The sequence below is a fragment of the Podarcis bocagei genome (assembly GCF_964188305.1).
Source record: "Podarcis bocagei genome assembly, chromosome: 7".
Lineage (NCBI taxonomy): Eukaryota > Metazoa > Chordata > Lepidosauria > Squamata > Lacertidae > Podarcis > Podarcis bocagei.
Window position 1 is genome coordinate 48588917 of NC_138132.1, and position 24858 is coordinate 48613774.

The window sequence follows — 24858 nt, forward strand, 5'->3', positions numbered from 1 at the left end:
CTCTACCTAACCTTGGCACTGACTTCACCTGCTGTTAGGCTCCCTCTCTCCTGACCCACTAGTCCAAATGGTGACCAACCACCAATTGATAGGACTTATTGCCATCTGGCTGCTCACTTAGAACTGTCTCCTCCTGGGCTGTTTGACCAAGTCATTCTGCAAGTAGAACATTTTTGGGTACCTGAATGTTCTGGTTTTCCTCTTCCCTCCTCACCCTCTTTTTCTCTTCTGCTGTTGGGAACCTGAGGGCAGGGCGTGTGTCATAATTTGCTCTTTCTGCCTGGAAAAAATGATTGTGCCTGGCAAATCTTTATGTTTCTCCTTTACAAACAACCTAATAAAGGAGTGCAGCACGTTTTATAGCCCTGTTCCCTTCTAAATGAGCACCCAAGAACCAGAGGACTGGAACATTGACCAGAGGCGTTGGGAGTCTTTGTGATAGTGGCTGATGTCAGCAAGGAACAAAATGCACATTGGCTCATTCTTCTGTTCCCACAGTCAGGCAGAGGCTGGGCTGATGTGGCCGGAACTCCTAGTTCTGTGACCTCCTCATTCCAGCTAATGGGATTCAGGCTCGAGCTTCAAGTCTGATGGTGTCGCATGAAGGCAGCTGAACAATTCCCAACTGTGGCTCTCTACTACTCTGGGACTTACAACACAACTTCTTCTTTCTCCTTGCCTTCTCTCCCTTGCTTATTCAGCCATGCAAGGGAGGAAGCTGCCCGCCCTCCTAGCCAGGCCTCCAAGCAGTTGTGGGAGCAGGGCAGGTCATTTGTGTGACACACACCATCAGGAATCCAGAGGCTCCTGCAGCGGGAGACCAAAAGGGACCAGAGATATCTGTTTGGCCCCCATAGAAGGGATCTCCATGGTGTCAGGGAACATCTAGATCAAAGCGTTGCTGCTGCTGCTTCCGCCGTGGCCTCGCCTCTTGGACTGTGGGGGAGGGAAGCAGGCAGTAAGCTAGGAATGGGGTGGGAGAGGTCAATGGACGGTACAAGCCGTCACTGCCTTTCACATGCGGTATTGTTTCACTCTGAATAGAGAGGATGCCAAGAACAGAACAAACAGGCTGCACAACAGAGGAGAGGAGAAATGTTTTCGGCTGTAGTGAAAGCAAAGGCGTCTCCACGGCAGCAGGCCTTGTGCAGCTAGCAACCGGGCAGGGCTGAGCCAACCCGCCCCAGCCCATCAGCTGCATCCCAGGGTCCCAGAGGTGTCACCTATGACTCTCAGCAGGAAGGGAAAGCAGGCATTCCCCATGCAAAAGGGCTCCCTTGGGAAATGACTCTCCAAGCTCATTCCCAGCTTAGAAATGGGCTGGCTCTGACCCTTAGGTGAACTCCCTAAGGCAGATCCATCTCGGCAGGACTGAAGGTTTTCTAATTGCCTAGTTCTGATCAGGGCTGTAGGGTCTCCTGTGAACCCCCACCATCAGATTAAGAAGGGATGCAAAGGAACTCCATCTTGCGTGTTTAGCTTCGTGTCATGTATACCAGTTACTGTATGTCATCCATTTAGAGCAAAAGAGGAAGAGTTTTCCTAAAGATTGAAGTTAGGTTGGAGAGTCAGAGAGGAAGTTTTCACCAAGTGAGGCAAAGGGGAGCTGTGCTAATGCCCCTTTCATCATTTGGACTGCCCACATCAACTAGCTTTCTGAGCTTTTCACTAGTTGCTGCCAAAAATATGTCTAAAGATGTGGACTAGTCACTTGCTTTTGAATAAAGAAAAGTTGAGAGGATCAGGTTGCCAACTATAGCACTAGAAATCCACAAAGACACAGACTCTCCAAGGCATTTGCCATGCGATTGGCAGACAGCAGCAACTTTGTTTAACCATTTTTGAGGTTCAAGTCACTGTTCACCCCTCTCAGACCTTGATTTTTCAAACGTAGAAGGAGTGGCAGGTAAATAAAAGATGTTGAGATTCTCAAATCAGCAAGACCTATGGTTCTTGTTTTACAGAGGGCAATTTAAAGGTCTGTAAATTGGCAGCATCCTATTTGAAAGACAGCTCTGTTTCAGGAGTGGGGGACCTGTGGCCCTCCAGATATTGTCAGATTCTATGTCCCATCAGCCTCAGGCAGCCGGTAAAATGGTCAGGAATGATGTGAGTTGTAGGCCAGCGATACTGGGAGTGCTCCATGTTCCCACCTCTGTTCTATTTGAAGGGCTGTCCAGCCCAACTCCAGTTTAAAGATGAACAACCCTATGAAGGGAGACCAGGCATCCTTGAAGGCGCTCATCAAAAGTTAGCACCTAGACAGCTATCTGTGCTGCCACACACGTCACCTGGTCACAGTCTTCTCCCACTGTAGTGAGATGTGTTGCATTTGTCTTTAAAATGGTGACCTTTAAAAAAAATGCATCTATACATATAAATTAGCATGTGCCCATTTTATGCAAATCCATGCTCTCTTTCGTGACACTATATTTTTTTTGGCAGTGCATAAAGGTCCACCTTCCTTGCTGCACCTACCAGAATGAACCTCCCACACCTCTCCTGCCTGAAAAGAACTGGTTGTGCAAGTCTAGGGAAGATTTGCTAGCTGCCCAGAGACCTTAGTAAATGCAGCCTTATGCAAACCACCCATCCAGGACTCAGATTCTGTACCCTAACTCAGCGGTGCCATCAAGTCCATACATAAGCAGAAGTCCAGAGTCCCACTCCACACCAGAAGGAGCAAGAGGGTTGGGCAGACACAGTAAGGCTTGCACACCACATTTTGGAAGAATACACATTACAGAGCCCCCTTGTAAGAGCATAGAATCTTAAACGTGAAGTTGCCTAACTGCGCCTCTATCCTAACTGCACACCCACATATCATCAGAGGCAGCCCCCATATCCCTCAAGCTTGCCTCCTCCCAAACTGGTGGGTAGCTAAGCCAAGCCCACTTTCAGGGAGCTGGACAGATCTTCCACTCCTGTCTTTGGCTCACAGCATAGCACTCTAAAGCAAAGCTTGCTGGTTTACACCGCCCTACAAACCAATTGCCTTAATTAGATTTCCCAGCAATGCCTTGGGCTTTGAGCCAGCCTGCATCGATCGATCTGATGGCAGGGGAGGCCGGAAACAGCCAGATCTTAGGAGCTGCACTCAAAAGGTAGAAAATACTGATGAGCAGATCAACAACCACAGCAGCATAGCTGGCTGGGGCTGATGGGAGCTGTAGCCCAGACATCTGGAGGGCACCTGGTTGACAAAGGCTGATCCATGGGGTGCACACCTGTCCTTCCACACCCTGTTCTCTGGTGCTTGGCGTAGTGTGGCCAAGTCACTCCCTTCCTCCTGGCTTGCTCAGCACAAAATCTAAGAGAGGTCTGCAGTCCTTGGGTGTGGTCTGTCAGCTAGCATCATGTTATATCTGGGCTAATGGAGATTCTATTATTATGCAGCTCTGATCCTATTTATCATACTGGAACACGACTTTTGTTTCAGCAGCGGCAAAGGGAGGCTAATGCCAGAAGCCATCTGGAGAGCATGCCCTGCAACATTTGTGGAATGGAAATAGGGCCATGCTTGTAAACAACCTGCTTCTCATGCCGAAGATTGCTTTGCGGGCTCACCCCACCCACTGCTGTTACACCTTGTCAAAGGACTCCTCGCTGTATGTCCTTGCTCTTTGCAGTGGTCCCTCCTGCACAGATTTAAAAGAGGGGAGATTTTTCTGTGCATAGGTTTTCAAGGGTACAAAATGCTATAAGAGCAGCTGAAATGCATCCCATTTGTATGCATGCACAACTGCATAACATTGCAAGCAGGGCCAGCTCTATCATTAGGCAAAGTGAGGTAATGGCCTGAGATTACAGATGCTGGGGGCAGCAGGCCCCTTGGAGTTCCTCCTAAGCTGTGTATGTTACATGGCCTGTCCTACCCCCAGCCCCCCACTCTGCAACTAGCCTGCTGCCACAGATGTAGCGGAGGATGCTATCTCATCTTCGGTGGTGAAGTTGTACGTATCTTGCATTGCAGATCCTGGATTGAGCAGGTGTTCGACTAAATGACCCTGAAGTTGTATTCTCACTCAATGATTCAGAATCTAAGTGTTTTGTAGGATTACAGCCTTAACATCTATAGACCTGTGGGAGAGCCTGCAACTTAAATAACAGCAAATTTAGCAATTGACATTGAGAAAATAGGAACAAGGAACCACAAAGGAAACAAAAATAAGGACAGGGGCCAGAAAACGGACTTTTACCTGAGTAAATAGGGACCTTTGGAATTTACAAGCGTGTAAACAACATTTAATCTCTTTTTCTGGAAGCACTTCCCCCTTTTTAATATAGGTATGCATTTCTCCATAGCATTTTTAGCCCCCTCTTAAAACAACAATCTCCCAGAGCAACTTGCATAAGATATATGAAAAATGAATAGTATTATGAATAATGTATAATTAAATTAGTAAAAACAGGCCATTTAGAGACAGTCGGTGACAGCTGGCTCCCTGTTCCTCTCTAGCTCACAGGGCAGCTGGTTCTAGAACTGGTTGAAATTATTCAGCGGTAAAGGAAGGGCATTCTGCACATCCTCAGATGCTTTCTCTGGCATTCAAGTAAGTTCTGCTCGTAGTGCCAGTAGGGAACCTTATTTTGCAGGAGAGGGAAGACATGAATTTGTGCAGGAAGCCCAGAGGGAGATGATTATTACACAGCACGCCTTCTATAACACCAGTTGCTACAAAACACTAGCACTGTCTACTGGGCTCTTATGCAATATATATACCTGGTATCCACAGCAACTCCACATGTAACATTGCAACATATATGGGGGAAGAGCTGCACCCCACCACCAGGAGGCAACATAACATTGCTTGGCTAAACCTAGTCATTACCTGAAGCCAGGTTCACTGTCGTGATGGAATGGTGAAAAGGGAGTGGTACAGAAGCAGCATCTTCCTGCAACCATAGCTGAGCATGCAGTTCCCTTCAACACACAGTGGTGTCATTCCTTTTATTTCCAATGTTCAGGCTACGAGTGCTGTTGCTTAAATTGCCAAAACAGCACTGCCCATGTAGAAGAGAGGGCTGGTAGCAGAGTTGGGAAAGGATCCCAAGATTTGCACAAATAAGCTGGTGAAAAACCCAGAACACAAAATGATGGCTGACTGTTGGGGAGGAAATGGGGAGGAAGTGGTGGTGGTTATGGTTGGAATTCTGAACGGGAAATGCTTTGTCCTACAAGAATTTCTTGGCAATCCCACTTGTGAATTCTGTTCTACCCCAGCTCAGAAGAGAATCAGTACAGTACAGTGGTTAGTTTCAACCCAGGAGTAGCAGCTCACTGAGTAACTTTGGAGCAGTCACCATCTCGCAGTCTAATTGACCTCAAAGGGTTAGCCTGAGGATAAAAATGAAAGTGAAAAGGAGCCATGATGGCTGCCTTGAACTCCTCAGCAGGAAAAGGATAGGGGTGCACTGATTAGGGTGGCAAACTTACATATCACAAAGAGGAAATGCATGACACACCCAAAAGAGGATGAAAGGAGAAACAGAATTGCATGTGCTATTTTAGACATGTAAATTGAAAAATAATTAGTACAATTTAATACTGTACCTCTCACCACCATAGAGATTGTGACTAGGCGACCCACATGCATGCACAGTGTGCTGTCCAGACACTAAATATGGATGGGCAAATTAAAGGCCCCTGATCTCCCTTCTTAGGATTCATCTTTAAACTAAACAGCAGCCCTTCAAACAGAGGAGTGTAAAGTGGAACACAAAGCAACCCCATTAATGACTAAATATTCTCATTGTTCCATGGGAATTAAGAATAAAGAGACTTCTACTTCCTTTTCAGCCTTTAAAAAAAATGGCCATGGAGTTCCCAAGGCTGTTCCACATTTAAATGTTCATTACTCAACAACTTGCTGCAGTTTCCATTAAGCTCAGTTGCCCCGTGGAGACCTACAATTGTGCCTGTGTAGTGGGGTGGATGGTCTTGAAAGGCCACAGGAGCAAGTAACTGCCAATATCTTCCTAAGGATGGAAGGAGGCCAGCAGGTAGTTTCTGCAAGCACCCACAACAGCCAAAGAGGGAGCATAAGCCCGGTTAAGTGTCACGGAAGAGAGTCACTGGAGCCAAGGTGGAGGGGGGCACCCTAGGGAGATCTGAAAGGAAATGAGCCGATACAAGTTAGACGGCAGGCATCCTGCAACCTTGTGGGGCAGCTGCTGGATTCCTCTTGGCAGCTGAGCACAGCAGGGGGAAGGAAATGAGACACTGAGCTGGCTGGCTGAGAGCAACTGCTCTCCAGGGGCAAGCCAAGGGCACGCAGCAGGAGGGCAACCAGCAAACTCTAGCTAGGCCCCTGGCTTTCAGTGGGCACTTGCCCTGCTGTTTCATCCACACAGCACATTTTACAGGCTTCAAACAAGCTCTTTCCCCTTGATGCAAGGGATAGGACACCTCACTCCCATTGCGCTCATCTGCTTTGGTCAGCATGGCTAAGCCTGCTGCAGTGTGCAGCCTTTGTGAAGCTGGTTCCTTCCATGTTTTGAACTACAACTACAGTGGCTGTGCAGTCCAAAACATCTGGAGGCACCAGCTTCGCAAAGGCTGCCCTGTAGCGATGTTGGCAGAAATATAGGTGCTGCCACCACCTCCAGCATCAGAACAACAAGAGGAAGGGCACAGCCTCAAACGGATTTCTCCAAAGGGAGGGGGAAAGGAGGAATCTGGAGAACAAGAAGTCATAACACACTGAAAGGTGGACGGGAAACCATCTCTGCTCTGGTCTTGGCTGTAGATGTTCCTATGAAGCCACCTGCACACAGCACATCTCAGGGAGAGATTGGCCAAGCAATCCACACCCTACACAATCTGGCAGCAGCAACATGCACAGTTTTTCATTCCAAACCCAGAAAGGACCACTTGCTTTTGTCTTAAATGTCTTCCAGATGCCTCTTAGGCGATTAGAGAAAGGGAAGAGTGCTGTGGCTGTCAGGTTTAATACATCAAGCAACCCAGCACACAGCAGCAGCAGATGTAGATGCAAGTAGTGTTCTGGGCTCTGGTGCACTTCTGTTCAGATTCTGCCCTCTAGAGGCCATTAGAGGTTTTGTTTTGTAAGAGCCAACAATGCACAACTAGATCTGACAGTGGGAGATCTGGGATTGTGAGGGAAAGGGAATCTGGCTGGGACTAAGGCATTGTGGGGGGAGGTTAAAAGTTCCCTTCCCTTCCATTTTCCAGATGAAAATCATCACCCAAATCACTTTAAAGCTGCTGTTTGGTCCTTAGAGACCACCTGATTAGAGAGCATGTAGGATTGGTAAAGATTACTCTAGATTCGTAATCCCTCAGTTTTGACTGCTGCAAGTATTGGCTGCTGTAGGACTTACAAGCCTACTCTGTGGATTACTTTAATTTGCAGATTTTGAAGACTGGTTATTCTTCAACACATCTAGAACCAGGACTTAGGTTGGATGTTGTATTATGAGTTATTTCTAATATGCTGAGCATATAAAGATGCCTTATACCAACACAGACCATTAATCCATCTAGCTCAGCACTAACTCTGACTGGCAGTTCTCCAGAAACTCAGGAAAAGCAGAATCACTCCCATCCCTGACATTGATATCCTTTTATTCAAGATGCTAGGAACTGACCCCCAAGAGCTTGTGAATTGAAACAAATGTGCTATCCTACTTGAGCTGTCCTTTCAGAAGACAAATCTGATTTTCTTTCTACTGATAATAATTCCCCAATGTTCTCAGTAGAGATAAAAACAGATTTGTCCTCTGAGTATTTAACCAGTTGAAAAGTGCAGCTATTTGAAGAGGTACTGAAGGGCTGACTGCACCCCCACCCAAAAAAAGGTTACAACATTTTCAGAGCGGAGGGGTGCTACATTCAGGATCCAACCGAATCTGCACTGAAACATTTTGGGCCTCTAAAGAGGTAAAACTGCTGCTCATCCTCACCAAAGGCACAAAAGTCGGGGTGGTGGTGGAGAAAAATATTTAGCAAAGAGCATAGAAATTTTTTTTATTGTAAACAGAGCTGTTCAAGGAGCCCGAGAATATTGCTGCGTGAACATCAGAAGCTGCTTTGCAAGAGGCCAACCTATTCGTCAGTCTAGACCAGTGTTGTCTTTCCTGGCTGGCAGTGGTTCTCCAGGGTCACAGGCACAGTCTCACGTACTGTTTACCTGTGCCTTTATAAACTAAAGATGCCAGGGATGGAACACGAGACTTCTAGGGCAGAAGTGGGGAAACTGCAGCCCACCACCTGGAAGGGATTACAGGTTCCGCGCCCTGCTGGAGTTGCAGAGCATGTGCTCCATCACATGGTCCCTCTCCACAGCAAGCAGTGAAACACTGAGGAGGTTCACAAGCACCCAGGGGCCTCGTCCTAGGACTTTATCTCCTTGCACACCTTGCAAAGAGCCTTATTTTCCCCAGACAGCATTTTCAAGGGAAGCCACCCACTCAAAGTCCCTGGTTCTGGTCCTTGGGCATCGATGCAAGTCCTCCACTGTGAATCTGCATTACAAGGCAAGAATAAGCCATCACAGAAAGAGAAAACCCTTTCAGACAGAGAGATAGAAAAACAGGGAGCAGTTTCCAGAGGAGAGTGTAATCCATGCTACTGTAGGACGAGTGACTTTCCCACCCTGCTCCTTGCACTGTTGTGGTAGCTGCTTTTGGCACCCCATAGGAATATGCTGCGTTAAGCAAAGGGTACAGGCTTGCTTCTGTGGGATCTGTAAGAGAGCTTGAAATAAGAATCCAACCACCTATAAGGCTTAGCCTTAAACCTTCAAACCTCCTGGTACCCATCAGGAAGGAAAGACTGTTGCCCAGGAGCAGATTTCTACAATTCTGTTGGCCTTCAAAGGCAAAATGACTTCCCTGCAAAAGCTACAAAGATGATGGAATAAGCCCTCTCCCCTATCCACAAAAGGCAGGTTAACAAGGAGCCATGACCAGCCAGCTCCAGAGAGCAAGACAGATGACTCAAGATTAAATCCTTGAACATGAATATATTTGGAGAGTGAGCAGCCCACACATCCCTTCTTCTGCCTTGGCTCTTAGGATGTCTAAGCTGCAGTTGAACTGGTGGTTGAGTCCCATACGTGGCAGTCCTGATCATCCACGTGCCGTTTACTGGAGCATTTTCTGTGGGGGGGTTCAAATGATGTTTCACCAGACCAGGGTTTGGGGACAGGTGGCTCCCCACTGCTTTTGCTCACAAAGATGGTTGGGATCTTAGGAGACAGTTCCAGCTCTTCCACCCGCTGCCCTGCAGGTGGCTGACAGTTCTTGTCTTTTGGGTTGTGCGTGGTGTTCTGGTGCTTCTCTCCTCCCCCTCTGGAGTGGACGGTGGGGAAGGGGAGATGCCGAGCGTTGCTCTGGGAAGCTGCATTTGGGGCACTGCTCCCCAGACGCGTCTGAGCCACGGGGATCTCATCCATGGACTCGGCTGACTCGGAATGGTAGTCAGCTGGAGGACCTGCGGCCTGGACGGGACCGTTGCTGCCTGTGGGTGTGACTATTTTGGGAGGGGCAGCCGGCATGGGAAGGCGAAGGCTGGAGGACGAGGATGTTGAGGAGGTGGCACCTGTGATGGAAAGTTCTGCAAACATAAGAGGAGGAAGAGGGTGTTAGGAAATGATATTTCCCTCCTTCAGCAGCAACAGCAGGGAACCTCCAGACCACAGACCAAATTAAGTCTGGAAGGGCTCGTAATATGCCCTGTGAAGACATCTTCCACAAACCACACATGACCTTATATGTGGTAGCAGATGTGGGCAGGTAGAGATGTGGCTGCAAATCAATAATTGGAAACCTTAAAGTGTGCCCCTGATTGTTCCTTGGCAAGTGAGGCTTGCCATCAGCATCAATCACCTGATTGGTGGTGACAACAAGCCTTGCAGGGATTGGCTGTGCTTCTGAATTCCCAACTGGCATGTTTCAATTAGGAACTCTACAGTGCAGCCAATCCCCACACAAAGAGGGGTTTGCTTTAAGTACTGACCAGCATTTACACTAGTAAGTTCTGTTGCATCACCTGATGACTGACAGGAACTGACAGGTAGGCCACCTTGCCCACCTAGCATACTCAGGGGAACTCAGGATCAGGCCCAGCAGCTGGATCCTATCCACCACCCCTGTTCCACAAGAAAGGCCAAGAGGCAAACAGAACAGAGCTCCAGTACATGTATGTTTAGAGCATGTAGAAAGAAGTGATCTAGAGAAAGGAGAGGTGGCAGCTCTGCAGTTAAATCTGGAATCTACTGATTGGTCAGCTAGTGGTCACATGTGATAATAAGAGTTATATGGTTTCTGCTGCTGAGAAGAAATGCTCCAATGTTTAGAGGCTGTGCAATGATGAAGGAAGAGAAAATGCCTGCCTTCATACACCATTCATGACCCCAAAAACTCTATTCAAATACTTTCTACTTCTGTCTCTCTCCACCTTTTCCTTTTACCTGGTTGTAAAGCTGGAAGAGAGGACCATGGGCCATCAGCCATCTTGGATCTTTCTTCTGACACAGAAGAGGGGACCTTATGCAACTTCTTTCTCCTTTTCTTCTTCTTCTTTTTCTGAAGTTACACAACAAGACAAATCTGCTTAAAATCATTGCAATTTTAATGGTTAGAGGAGGGGTGGCTAATCTTTTAGTGGCCTGAGGCCCAGATTCACCCTTGGCCAGCCCACTGGGGTTGAATGCCAGTGGTGTGGCCAAAATACACTCTCATGCTACACTCATGGGAATAATCACACAGCCTCCTGCTTCAGCTGATCTGTGCCGATCAACTGAAGAGGGAGTGTTATCACTCCCTTCCTGCTCATAAAATGATTAATCTGATGACCAGGGAGGAAGTGAGTTGTGTTTCCAATAGGGAGTGGGCTGAGCAGAGAGAAACAAAAAACAACAATGGCTTTGCAACTGCCACAACAGATGGGGACTTGGAGGCAGGGAAAAATGCTTTGGGTGGTTAGCCAATCCCAGATTAGAGTGACAAAGAAGGACCTGGATGACCAGAGTTAAAATTCCCACTGAGCTTGAAACTTGCAGGGTGGCCTAGGAGCAGTCACTCTGAGGATGGGGGGGGGGGCAGTGAGCAAGGGCAAAGAACAATGTGGTCCCACTGAGCCCCTTTAAGGAAGGAGGGAGGAGAGATAAAAAGTAAAACAATGAGCAAGGTTGTAGGTATCAAACTAGCACCACTTCCTTCCATTTTAAAATAGTTTTATAACTGATGATTGAGAGTCAGTGTGATGTAGACATTAGAATGTTGGTCTGGGGCTTGGGAGATTCAGGTTCAAATCTCTTCTCAGCCATGAAGCTTACTCAGTAATCTTGGGCCAGTCACTATTTTTCAGCCTCTCTCTCTCTCTCTCTCTCTCTCTCTCTCTCTGTGTGTGTGTGTGTGTGAACTGCCTAGAGGAGGGTTATTGTTTTTTTACAGTTAAGTGGTATACAATTTTAAAAATAAAATAATAAATACCCTCAGAATGAGAGATGATTTCCCATAAAACATGGAAAAGAAGGAGAAAGTGCACATCTGACCCTTTTCATATTTAGCCTCAGTACAACAATGCTTTCAGTTTAAGAGCATTCAGAACCCCATTCCTCATACTACCATCAAAGTATGAACTTTGTAATTTTGCTTCAATGGAAGGATACAAGCAAATAAAGGGCCACTAACCACAGAAGGGAAGATGTCAAGGATACAAGTTCAGCTGTGAATGATAACAGCTGCAGATGAAAAAGGAAGTGTGGCATGATGTCTTATGCCCCAAGATCAGGCGCAGCAGCACAGCCCCAGCACAAAAGCTAGAATTCACAGCTCTATCTCTCACCTGTGGCTGGTCTCCATCTTGCACCTCTGATTGCTCAGGGGTGAGGATGAGCTTGGTGTCTGAGCCATCGCTGCGAATGCAGAACTTGGTTAGGCTGAAAACAGAACAGGCAGTGCTGATTTCTTACATACCAATCCATCTACATTGCAACAGATAAAAGCTTCACCTCCTTTGTCAGCCCATCAAGCCTTTGCTACTGGAGTTCTAGTCTGACCTCCCAGAATTTCTTCAGAAAGAAGAAACGCCTTCAGTTTTTGCTTTTTTAAAAATACAAAAACAAGTAACAAAATAAAAATGTTACACCATGTAAATTAAAATAGGTTAACATAATTTTCCTCTTCATGTGAAATCCATTTGCAACGTGGAGAATTTCTGTATATTTCATCTTAATATTATAATTTGTATTTAATCTCTTTTCCATAATTTGAGGAAATGCTTTGATAAAAGTTGCTCCATGTGTCCCTTTAGTAACATTTATACACAGGGAAACTTCTCTTATAGCCCATTCACACAAACAGCTAACCTCTCTACTTACACCTATGAGATTATGTACATTGAGAATGGTGTTATGACACCTCAGATGCCTGGAAAAACTGGAAGTGCTAATTTTTCCTCCCCTCAGAGTGACTTCATTAAATTACCTGCTGTGACTCTAGAACAGCTTCTAGATAAGCTCAGTTATATGAAAAGAAACTTGGCATCAGTTTAACTCACTCTTTCCCAGATGCTAATCCTGTAGAGTCTTCCACCTGGATCTCAGGATTGGTATATCCAAGGCTTCCTACATAAAACTGCATTTCCTGAAACGTGCAAGAGGTATTTTAAAACAGAGGCAAGTGAACAACCCAGGCATCCTGGCAAGTTAGTTTCCCTCTCTTTATTGTAAGTCAAAATTACTGTAAAATCCTGTTTCTACAAATGCCTCCATACTGTGGGGCAAGGAAGGAACATTTGGTTATTTAGCTCAGGTACCTGTAGATTTCAACATCATCAATACTTTTTAAAAGCTTGGTCCTATAATATATTTTCCCAGAAGGAGGTCCCAGTATGTTCCATGGGGTTTGTTCCCAAGTAAACATGCATAGATTGCAACATCTTAAAAAATCTCAACCAAAATAAAAATGAGAGCCACTTGCATATAGTTCATTTTTTTCTAGTTGTATTTTAGATGATAAAAATATGAAAGGCTTGGGCAATAGTTTATGAACTATATAAAATTATGTTGTGTTTAGTTGAGCACCAACACTATCAATCACTTCATTTAAATGTCACTAGCTCCCTATTAATGCCATGTTCAAATCATGGCTTGCACCTCCTTTTGACAGCTTGGTTTTAGTCTGCACAAGTTTCTGCATAAGTTTCTTGCATATTTGAAATTCAGCTCAAAGCTAGATTTGAGTATGCAAGCTAAACTGTTTCTCACCATGCAGCACTGAGAGACTATGGAAGATCACGTTGTACCCAAAGTGCACAAAATCCACTTGGAATGGATGATTTCTTTAAATTGTACAACTGAATTTATTGTCAATATGAATACTGTCTATACATTCCAAGACAGGATTGATCAAGCATATGCTGCATGAGAATAATTTTTTTTTTAATTCTTATTAAAATTATTTTTAAAATTATTCTTTTTTAAAAAGTTGTAAATGCTGTGTTTCTCTTAAAAGAATAATTTGGTCAGTATTAAATGATCCAAATATAAGGATCGTTTATATAAACCAAATCAATGCCCTCTGCTAGAAACATTGAGTTAAAGGAGATTTTTCTATCTATATCAGGGTTGGGAAATCCCAGGACTATGGGTGCAACTTGGCTTGGCATGGGTCCCAATTGGGCCCACAAGGTCATTTCATCCAAACCTGATGCCAGGTGTGGGGCATCAATAGGATCAGCTGCCCAACTGATTTCCCCGATCCCTGCAGAAAGCAGCTTTGCCAGCTCTTGAGAGAAAGACATTTTATGCTAAGATTTTAAATACATTCCCAGTGTAGGTTTTAAAACACCACCACCACAGTGCTGCCTTTTACACTTCACCTCTAAAGAGCAGGCAGAGCACTTTGACTCTCAATCTCAGTAATGGGTGCTACCATGCTGAGACTGGAAGATAAGCTGCAGGAGCCAGCAAACTACTCTGTGTGCCTTGTCAGGTCAGATCCAGCCCATAGGTCACAGGTTGGTCACCCCTGCAATACCTGAATAGGCCTCACTTGAGGAGGGCAGGATTCTAGCTGCTTGACAGGATCCTTCATCTCCTGAGGGGGGCGTTGCTGCACAATGTATTCGTAGGTGGTCAATCGATGCCACACTAATGAAACGGAAAAAAGAAGAATTAAATGATAGAAAATCTGCCAGCTCAGGCACTGCATGAATAAAGGTGGAAAAGCTCAAAATTATTAACCAACATTCTCCTTATTGGTTCTCAATAAATAATACATTTTTCATTGTTAAATCAAAGAGTTAAGTAAACACTGCATGCAAAATACTCCAATCCAAACAAAGCAATCATGGGTGGTCCTTGGATAACTGTGTTAGGAGAGTACTATGAACTCCACTGTCTATCCAGACTTATCCAGATCATAAGTGAATGTATGCCCCAGCCACCTTCACCTTCAGCTGCATTCACACTTTAGAAAGATATTTGAATGGGAAGGTACAATTGCCATTCTGCTTATTACTACCCCACCATCTGAAATTCAGGATAGACACACACTCAACCACTGGGGAATGGAAGCAGACAACTGTTGGAATAAAAATGCTAAGAAGAGTAAGATGAATCTGAGCAGAGAGAAGAGAGACCAACTACATCAGCTTAGCTGGGACCAACTGCTATTTAGCTTCTCTTCTCCCAAAACTGCCTCCTCAGCGGCCAGTTCAGCTGGTCACTTATAAGAGGAATTATGTAACTTTAAGAGCCAGTGTGGTGTGGTGGTTCAGAGCGGTAGTCTCGTAATCTGGTGAACTGGGTTCGAGTCTCCACTCCTCCACATGCAGCTGCTGGGTGACCTTGGGCCAGTCACACTTCTTTGACGTCTCTCAGCCCAACTCACCTCACAGAGTGTTTGTTGTGGGGGAGGAAGGGAAAAGGAGATTGTTAGCCGCTTTGAGATTCCTGAAGGGGAGTGAAAGGCGGGATATCAAATCCAAACTCTTCTTCTAAGACTTAGTATCTGAATTTGCTTGTCTTTTCTCTTCTCTCATTTCCTTTTCCTTTTGTATTGTGCCTTAGATTGGAAGCCCGTGTGCAAATACTTACTTCTTTTTATAGTCTCGGCAGAGTATTTATATAGACAATAGAAAACATATCCCAGTTGCTCCTTACACAGCATGTGCACAGCGGGGGTTCCCAATTAACATGAACTGCAGGATAAAAAGTGATACCTACTGAGGTAAATGTGGAAGATCAGCAGGTGACCCAACAGGAACAGAGTCAGCAGCCCCAGGAGAATCAGAACCCCAGTCAAACCCAAAATGGCAGGTCCTTGTGTCTCAATGGGAGCAGCAGGAAGGAACACAAACCACACATCCGTCTGGTTCTTCAGGCCTAGAAAACAGAATTATGCAAATAAGGAAACTGAAGCCAAGTCTGGAGCCATGGAACATCTGAAGGGGAGTGATACTGAGAAAGTGCAAAATACCTTTGCTGCTCAGATCAAAGAGAACAATTTCTAAGAAACTTTGAGCTTGAGCATCTCTTTATAGATGTTAACTATTTAAGAAATTGCATCATGCCGCTCTTGATCATAGAATGCTGTAATAGTGTATGATAATTGGGATACTTAATCATTAGAGGTGCTCCGTGAGGGAACCTAGTTGAACAAAGTGTTCACATTGAGACAGTTCCTCATGCAGAGTGTGGGTTGATACCTTCAAAGTGCTGGTCTGTGCGCAGTCTCATGGGGTTAAGGAAGAACTCCACAAAAACGTAGCAAGCAATGAGTAGGATTAGGAGAAGGCCTAGGATGGCAGATATCACGCTGTTCAGAAAAAGCCTGCCAAGGAAATAGAAGGTCAGTTAGCACTACTCTGTCTAGCATTATGAGAGGAAGAAGGTTCTTCCCATCTACTTTCTCCATACCATTCATAATTTTATACAACTTGCTTTTCTTTCTAAACTAAAAAGCCCCCAATGTTATGGTCTTTCCTCATAAGAGAGTTGCTCATGCAACTTTTTCCTGCTCTACAACATCCTTTTTGAAAGTCCATTCCCAGAACATGGCACTCCGAGAGGTCACACCATAGATTTGTATAACAGCATTATGATATGGCAGTTTTGTTTTCAATTCTGTTCCTAATGACCCCAAACATGGAATTCGTATTTTTATAGCTAATGCACACTGGATTTGTGTTTTTATTGAACTATCCACCATGACCCTTAGATCCCTTTCCTGGTCAATCATTGTCTGCTCAGACCACATCAGTGTATAAGCGAAGTTGGGAAATTTTTTTTGCCTCAAAGGCCAGAGGGATGTGCATGTACTGTGGCACACACTACAGAACTCTATCCTAATTTAAGTTTGACTTGTGACACACATGCCAAAAAAGGTTGGCACCACCTACTTCAGAGCTACTAAAAGAGGACAAAGCTTAACCTTCAGTAGCCAGAAGGAACAGAGCAAGAAAGTGAGTTCTATGTCCAGCTGTTTGAGTTAGGGTTCAAAATAAGCATTTGGACAGAGATCCCTAATATTTGGCTAAATAAGTTCTAATCTGTGCTCCCTTTTAAAAGCTACTGAAGAAGTAGGCATGCAATTCTGGCTGCAAACTTAAGGGTGCTCTCTGATTTGTATGGAGTATGCTGTAATTTTGAAAAGGAGAGAAACTAGGTATTTGGACAATAGTGGCTGAAGCACAAGGCACAGGGATGATTCAGCAGTCTTGCACAGTAGCTTTGTTTGTGTGGATTAATGCTGTGAAAGACATGACCCATACCAATAGTTCCTCTCTCCCACACAGTTGTTGAGCCACATGCAGTGATGATCAAATCCACACACACACTTGTTGCAGGTCCCACAGTGCTTTGATCTGGAGCTCCTAACAATAAGAAAGGAATGTTCATGTTAGAATGGATAAAACCTGCAAAACAGAACTAATTACAGTTTGTTGCTCATGCCTCTCACAGTCTGGGATGCTACGTTAGATGCCTAAAACACAAAGAAAAGGGGAAGAATAGCACACCTAAGTCTACTAAAGACCAACATTACACACTCTCTTTCTCCTCCTGTTTCTTTCTCTCAGGCTACAAACCCAATTGAGCCTACTTATATATTTTGCAACAATGCAACTCCCACTTAAATGCAATGAAGCAGCACAAGACCATTGCTCTTTTCTTAATTGCTGTTGACTTTTATGCTTCCTGCCAGCACACCTGAGCAAGATCATTCTAGCCTCTCTCTTAATGCTACAATAAAAATACTGAAAGGCGAGTATGTTGGGCAAGCCAAAATCCCTACCTAACCACTGTGTCCAACGCACAAACACAATGGTGCTGGTGGTTATTGCGCTGTCCATGACTTCCTGCCACCAATGTAGCAGAGCCACTGGCTTCCAGTGAAATGAAGCAACAACAAAAACACAGGACCCTACCAACAGGAAAAATCATTGCCCTGGCAGTATTTGTTTCCATAACTTGAACTGAGGAAAAATTAAGGACTGAACTGCTTCTGGAACTACAAATGGGTATTTAGTTGACAGCCTTGTGCTCAATAAATCTCCAGTTCTCCAATGAAGGTAGAATATAGCTCCACAACTATTACACATATGCTTCATCTGATATTTCCAATACTTGACTGCTGTCTGTGAGAGGATTCAATGCAATAAACTTACAGAAAACACAAGGAAGAGAAAGACTATTACTTACACATTGACATCACAGATGTGACAGTGGCGGTTTTCAATGACGTGAGCATGCTGGCTTCGATTGAAAGTAGTGAGTGGCCCCTGGTAATTCTTCTCTCGCACACCGTCATCAGCTGGGTCAATAGAAACTGCTGTAAGATGAACTACTAGATGGCAGAGAAAAAACACTCCGGGACACTGAAGTGGACACAGTTAAGGGTTGTCTCTACAAATATACTTCTCATTTTCAGGGTCCCATTTAAGCGGGCAAAATATCAGTTTTTAATCTCTTCAGTTAAGAAAAAGGTCTCTTTTGTCACCAAGTGAGTCAAAGGATTCAAATTACCATTCATTCACAAAGGCACAGGAGAAGTAAAATTAACAAGGGATGTGGGCAGCTTTGAGAGCAAAAGGACACAGCAAAAGGGCATGAGCCATTAGTGTACAGAAAATTGCATTTATTCTTTCAGAAAGCGTAAGATATTACTCAAATGCAACAATCCTACAAATTGCAGTAAAGTAATTGCAGTCTGAACGAGAGGAACACTCAGTGATTCTGCTCACTAAAGGTTTTCTACCATTCCTAAATAACCTCACCAGTAATTGTGACAGCTGTATTTGCAATACTATGCTGAAACATCAACATGTAAGGATACAATATACCCAGCAGGAACCCAGTGCGCAGGCAGGAGTGGCACAAGGACACCAAAGCCAACCACTGCAAAGAAGAGGTAGAGCAGCCAAGCAACAAACTGGAATGGATGTGGAGGCCAGCTCCAGCCATTTCTCCGGGCATGCTGGGACTGGACCTCATGAGCTGCTTCATCACTCTTCTCCGGTGCTGTCTTATTAGGTGGTTTATTGCAGATGTTCATCTACCAGAAGCAGAAAAGAAAAATGAGAAAATGCTTTCTTGAAAGAGGCCCAGAAGACAAATTTTACAGGGATAAAACCTCTCTCAGTCAAAGCTTACTGTGCAGAAAAGGCCTGTCTAAACACCAGAGAGGTGGCAACATAACGTGCCACAGCTTGTGTAGCTTTATTTATCTGAAAGATCAATTGCATTGCCCAAATATACCCACTTGACTACTTTGATCTGCGGAATTGGCACTGTTGCAGGTGCCACATAATATAATTTGTTCTACATTTGTAGAAAATGGATCTTTAAGTCTGGCAGGACCCACACTTTGGAACCTCCTGCCTATTGACATCAGGCAGACATCTTCACTGTCCTCTTTTCAGTGCCTGCTAAACACAGTTTTCTTCAGACAAGCCCAACCTGATTTGTAGAATGTTCATGTGTTTTAATCTGTTTAGTTTATTGCTGATTTTTTTTTAAAAAACGTTTCAAACAGTTGCTTTTAACGGTTTCTACTGATAACGTTATTGTTCTGTAAACCACTTGGAGGTTTTTAAAAAGCAAGCAGTGTATAAAAATTATGAAATAAATAAATAATAAAAAGACCACCCCATAAGACAATACTGCAGCTTCCCTTGTCTCTTTGGAGGTTTGCTTAGACCAGGTCTAAAGGTTACATCTGTTATACTGTTAGGCATTGAGATAGGTGCAATGTTGCCAAGTGTGCTATTGCTCTAGGTGAGCACTGTGTAATGCTTTGCATCCCAACCCCCGTAGCTAAATGAGTATGTGTGTTTTAGTGCACTGTGGAAACATATCTCACCAAACATAAGTAGTTCTGAAGCAAAGTTTTCCCTCCCCTGTCCATATGTCTGCCTTTAACCAGTATGTATGTCTAATGACTTTCTGCATTTATGCTAAGTACTTTGACAAGCAAACAGAGGGAAGAGGAGGACTGGATTATCTCCACAAGTTCAGCTATTTTGTCTTCTGCACAAATCTAATATAAGCACCCTTACTTGATATTTATTACAAACAAAGACATCACATGAAAACTCTAAGCTTCACAAGGGGTGTGTAACCTGGAGTAGCCCAAGGCCATGGAAGACTATAAAAGTTGCAGAAGTCATGGAGGCTTCCCTTACCCCAGCCTCAAGATGGTGGCCTCAGTTTCTCAGTGCAGGCTCCTTTAATCTGATCATGTAGCTCTTAAAATGTTCTCATAAGGCCCACAGTCCTTTTCTCTGTAGATAGTCAGAGTAAATTAGCAGGATTAAATAATATCAAAAACAATCTTTTGAAAAAATATGATACATGAAGGCTTCTGTGCCAAAGCCTTCAATATAAAAATGATACTTTACATTTTAAGTAATACTGTTTTTAAAAACAATTTTGTATCTTTTGTTGGGTACTTTTTGACCCATTTCATCTGGTGAAGACAGGTGTGATGGAAAAGCCCACCAAATAGGTCATCCTTTATTGCAAAGCAAAGCCCACTTCATTCTCCAATATATGAAACTAGCTGAACTACAAAAGCTAAAAAGACGCAAGCTATCCACTGTCTGCTTTGGCTGGTGAAACTGGAACACAACAGACACTTCTACAAGAGGTGAAAATTCATGATTCTCCTTTAACAGAGGTTTTTTGTTGTTTTTTTTAAGCAGAGGCTAAAGCAACTGATTTTATGCATTGGCAGAGGAGTGACTTTTGATGCCACTCCCTAGGGAACACAACACTAGTGTATTGCCAGGTCTCCTAGACACTTTCTTATAAATACACACTACAACACAAGGACTGCACACGTGTGCTCACAATACTCAAATACACAACACCCAAATTTTCGTAGTCAGGGACTGCAAAAAAATTTTGAAAGAGAAAGAGTCTCAAGTGGCAACCACAGAAAGCTTGTGTAGTATGTAGTATTGTCTGGATGTCTCTAGTTAAAATCTGATCTCAATCATGTACGCACTAGATGGGTTTAGAGAAGCTATTTTTTTTCTGATCCAGACTTCTTCATTTGGAAAACAGAGATAGTAATATTAGACTGTTTTACAGGATTGTTGTGAGGATTAAAAGAAAGTGTTGTAAACATTCATATTATTATGAATCACAGCAGATGATTAAGGAGACAAAAATATATAAATCTATAGCTCTGCTAGACAGCACTTAACAGAAGCACAGGTAGTACTGTGCCCAGAGCTCAGAAACTGCTCACACTAATGAAATTCCCTGTCGCAAAATGTGCCTAGAACAATGAGAGTTTTGAACACTGTCTACCACCTTAGTAAGAACTAGCTGGTAAGTGGGTGTTTAAAAGTTATCAAAGGCTAATTGAGGAAGGAAATATAGTGATCTGGTTGGTTGGAACTGGAAGCAAACATATTGTCTCCAAGGTGGGAAGAAGGGGAGTTATTTTTCCACATGCCTTTCCAAGTTCTGAAAAGTGAAAACTGAGGCACCTTTCAGAGAAACAGCAGCCCATGCCTTAGAAAATTAGGTGTAGTATATCAAGAGATGTTCAGAGGCTACTAGTATGGAGAAATTAAAGTGTCAGTTCATAAATCACAACTGTCCAAATGCCTCAAATAGGATTTAGGAAAAAGCCAGTCAGTGGAAGGAAAGCACAAATAATGGAAAACTTGCATTTTCAGTTCTCAACATGCTACACGGTCCAGCCGTGCCCAGGAAGCTCAGTTAAACATCAAGAGAGCCGTGGACTCAAAAAGGTTGAAAACCTCTGGTTGAAAGTGTCTAGCCTCCTTGAAAATAAATGTGGATGTCTGAACACTGAATAATAAACAGGTTGTCTTGAAGCACCCAGTGTATAACTATACTGTACCTGTAACACAGGATAACTAAGACTTCATCCATCTGATGAAGTGGACTGTAGTCCAGGAAGGCTTATGGCCATAATAAATTTGTTAAGTCTTCAAAGTCTCACAAGCATTAAAAAAACAAACTTATACTACTGTGTGTCCCAATCAAAGGGGCTCACTCCTAGGAAAGTGTGCACAGATAACTGCCTGCATAACTTCCGAGTAAACGTGTACAGGATCGTGCTTGCTATTCACTTCCGTAGAACTTTTATTATAATTCTAGCACTAATTAAACAGAAGTAGATTTTTAAAAAATTAAAATAGATTTAAACTCGGCAGCCAGAGAGAGAGAGAGACCAGCTCTTCTCAAGCCAAGACGCCGGTGATGGCAGAGTCCCTTCCTCCATCCCAAAACATACTTCCATAGAGGTTCGTGGAAAACCACGATCCCCCCCCCCTCCCCCGGCCGGGAAAGGCCTCACTCCGGCGGCTGTATAAATTCAACCCCCACCCACCGGGGGAAGGGGGGCCCGAGTCCGTCCTCCTCACCTTCCCACCCCCCAGCTCAGTGGCGGTTCCGGGCGGCCACGCACCCGCCTCATGCCCGGGATCGGGAGGGCGCTGAGGGGCCCCCTTCCTCAGGGCAGGCCCTGCGGGACCAAAGGCTCCTCGGCGCGGGTCAGGCCGCGGGGCCCGTCTCCATGGCGACAGCAAGAGCAGCGGCCCGACTCCTCCCCCATCCTTCCAAGCCCCGCCCCGCCTCTCTCTCCCTGCCGCTCGCAGTTTCCTCAGCTATCCCCCAGGTAGCCCGCCCCCTCCTGGCAGGCACAGGGTACTGCAGCTCTCGCCGCGAAAACACGGGCGTATCCGGCGGCTTCATTTTTTTGGGCACCCGAAAGTCCTAATGCTCGTCGAAGGACAACGGGCTCCTTATCACGCTGCTCGCTTCGAAAGAAGACTCGTTCGTTCCTCACGACCCCACACAAATCTCGTTTCAAATACAGAGGGGACCAACGCCTCCAGCTTGAAGCAAAAGGCACACCAATTCCGGACCAAAAGTGCCAAAAGAGAAAAGTTTCTTCTCCTGCTCGTAATATTAGAACTCCTGGACATGCAATAAAGCCGAGTGTCTGAAGATTCAGGAGAACCAAAAGAAAATGCTTCCTCACACAGCACGTAGTTGTCAGTCATATGGCTGTGGGGCGGGGGTTTTTTAAGTTGGAATGTATACTTTTGTTTATCTTTTGTGTTATTATTTATTGCATTTGTATCCCACGTCTTCCTTCAAGGAGCTCAAGGTGGAATACAGCTTTCCTCCTCCAATTCCCACAACCCTGTGGGGTAGGTGAGGATGAGAGTGAGTGACTGGCCCAAGGTCACTCAGTGAGCTTCATGGTCAAGGACGGATTTGGTCTCCCAGGTCCTACTCTGACACTCAAACCCAGGCATCCCCAAACTTGGCCCTCCAGCTGTTTTGGGACTATAACTCCCATCATCCCTAGCTAACAGGACCAGTGGTCAGGGATGATGGGAACTGTAGTCCCAAAACATCTGGAGGGCCGAGTTTGGGGATGCCTGCTCTAACCACAATATTGCACTGATTGCCTACAAGGGAACTTCCATTTGTAATATTTCATTTCCTCATCTTTTAAGATTACTTTATTTGCTTTCTGCATTGGCTGTGAATTCTCCTTGCACTTTTGTTGCTCCTTTTATGTTTATTTTGATACTAAAAAGAAAACACTATTCAGTTGTTAATGGTGTTTTACAGAAAATGGTCTCTCTTTTTTGTATTTGCTATTTTATAAAGATGTTTTAACCCATGTTGAAAACCGTTTATTTTGTTTAGCTGGTATAGAAATTGATTAAATAAATGGAATTCACTAGCACAAGTTGTAGTGATGGTCTCCAACTTGGTTGGTTTAGAAGATAAGTCAAATTTATAGAGAATAATGGATACTAGCCACACAATGGTTGCGGTCTACCTCCATAATATTGGAGGCAGTATTTTGTTGGAGATATCAGTTGCTGGGAATCACAAGCAGACTTGCTTATGTCCTGCTTATGGCTTCCCATAGGGAACTAGTTAGCCACTGTGAGAACAAGATGCTGGAGTAGAGGGCCCATTGGCCTGATCCGGCAGGACTCTTGTTACGTAGTGACACTTTTTCTTCCATGTCACTTGTGTATCTCAGAATATCAAAGACACAGTTGCCTCTGAACTTCTGTAGAAAGTCTTGCACCCCCTACAACCACCCACCTGAAATTAAATGACAGGACTTCTGTGGTCTAGCACAGGGGTGGTCAGCTTTAGAGTAACTCCCTAAGGGGGTTGCATCGGCAGTGGGCAAAGCCAGAGACAAAGAGTGTTCTGGATTAAGTAATCTGGAATAGAGACTCCTGATTCAGCTTTCACCAGATTAAAGTCCCAGTCCTGTGCTAGTCTACTCAGATGTAAGTCACACTGAGTTTGATGGTATTACTCTCAAATAGATATACAGAATATGTTTGTTTGTTACAGCTATTGTTCTGGAAAGAAAGTGAATCTATTTCTTTTTTACTTTAGTGTGCTATACAAACAGGTATGGCAGAAGCATACCAGCTTGTTTTCAGATAGCTAAGGAAAATCATCTCTTCCCTACAACCAGGGGAAAAGTTGTTAAAAAAAATCAATTTATGTTTATCAAATAAAATAATGATGCAATTGTTCTCAAACTACATAGGAAAAAAAAGGAGAGGGAACTCACTTACACAAGAAAAATGAGGAACAGAACAGGAAGGAACTCTGATGAAGCAGAAGAATAGGGTAGTTTCAGGTGATGGACGCTGCATAAAATGAGATTGGGGGCCACTTGGAGTGCTGGTTGCTGACCTGTGCTCTAGCACTTCTTTTCTTACAAACTGAATACTTATTTGGTAAGAGTAGATATATGAATGTTATCCACATGTACACAACACGTGTGAATACTGTCTCAAAATACTTGTTCGTTCCTTTTGTACAAAATCAGAAAATGAGTTCAAAAACCTGGTATCTACAAACATGTTGAATTTAAACTTCTTTTTTAAAGAGCAATTTCCCTAGGCAATAAAAGTGGCTTTTAGAGTTCCATATTATCTCAACAATTTATTCTGAAAGTTGTACTTACATTAAATGACTAAAAAGCTTCCATTGTGGCTCCAGTAAGGCTATACACACAGACGCTTCGTTTTTGCCTGAAAACCAGGACACTCTGTCAAATGCAAAAGCTTGCATACCTTCACCAGAAAAGGCCCCAAATGAAGAAAAAACCCAACAACTTCCCTCTTGGATTACTGCATTTCTTTCACTTAGGCTGTACTGGACTCCATTCTCTCTCTTGAGGCAGCAGCACTGATGGAAACTGACTGGCTGGGAAACATGAAGAAATCTCTAAATAGAGCTACTGGAGTAAATCCAAAACACTGGAAGAAACCTAATGTGCAAAATATTTAAAAACAAGTGGGTTGCCACTCCCTTTCTGGCCTGTGACGATGTGGAAGCTGTGCAAGAC

The 24858-nt window shown here is 44.2% G+C and overlaps 1 protein-coding gene across 4 annotated transcripts; it reads right to left on the reverse strand.

Annotated features, from left to right (window-relative positions):
- Nucleotides 1-8967: 8967 nt before the first annotated feature.
- On the reverse strand, nt 8968-24759 carry ZDHHC1 (zDHHC palmitoyltransferase 1). Of its 4 annotated transcripts, none has more exons than XM_081202377.1 (12): nt 24475-24759; nt 19658-19756; nt 18310-18528; nt 17676-17851; nt 16748-16849; nt 15683-15807; nt 15201-15359; nt 14011-14123; nt 12530-12615; nt 11816-11909; nt 10437-10551; nt 8968-9580 (listed from the first exon to the last, which is right to left on the reverse strand). In XM_081202377.1, the coding sequence occupies exons 3-12, from the start codon at nt 18526-18528 to the stop codon at nt 9045-9047; spliced, it is 1725 nt and encodes a 574-aa protein (XP_081058503.1). In that variant the 5' UTR covers nt 19658-19756; nt 24475-24759; the 3' UTR covers nt 8968-9044. The 4 variants fall into 4 exon arrangements, with proteins under 4 accessions (XP_081058503.1, XP_081058505.1, XP_081058502.1 ...); XM_081202379.1 differs by lacking the exon at nt 24475-24759 and adding an exon at nt 21878-22051 and having other exon boundaries at nt 11816-11885; nt 19658-19754; XM_081202376.1 differs by lacking the exon at nt 24475-24759 and adding an exon at nt 21878-22050 and having other exon boundaries at nt 19658-19754.
- Between the last annotated feature and the right edge of the window lie 99 nt (nt 24760-24858).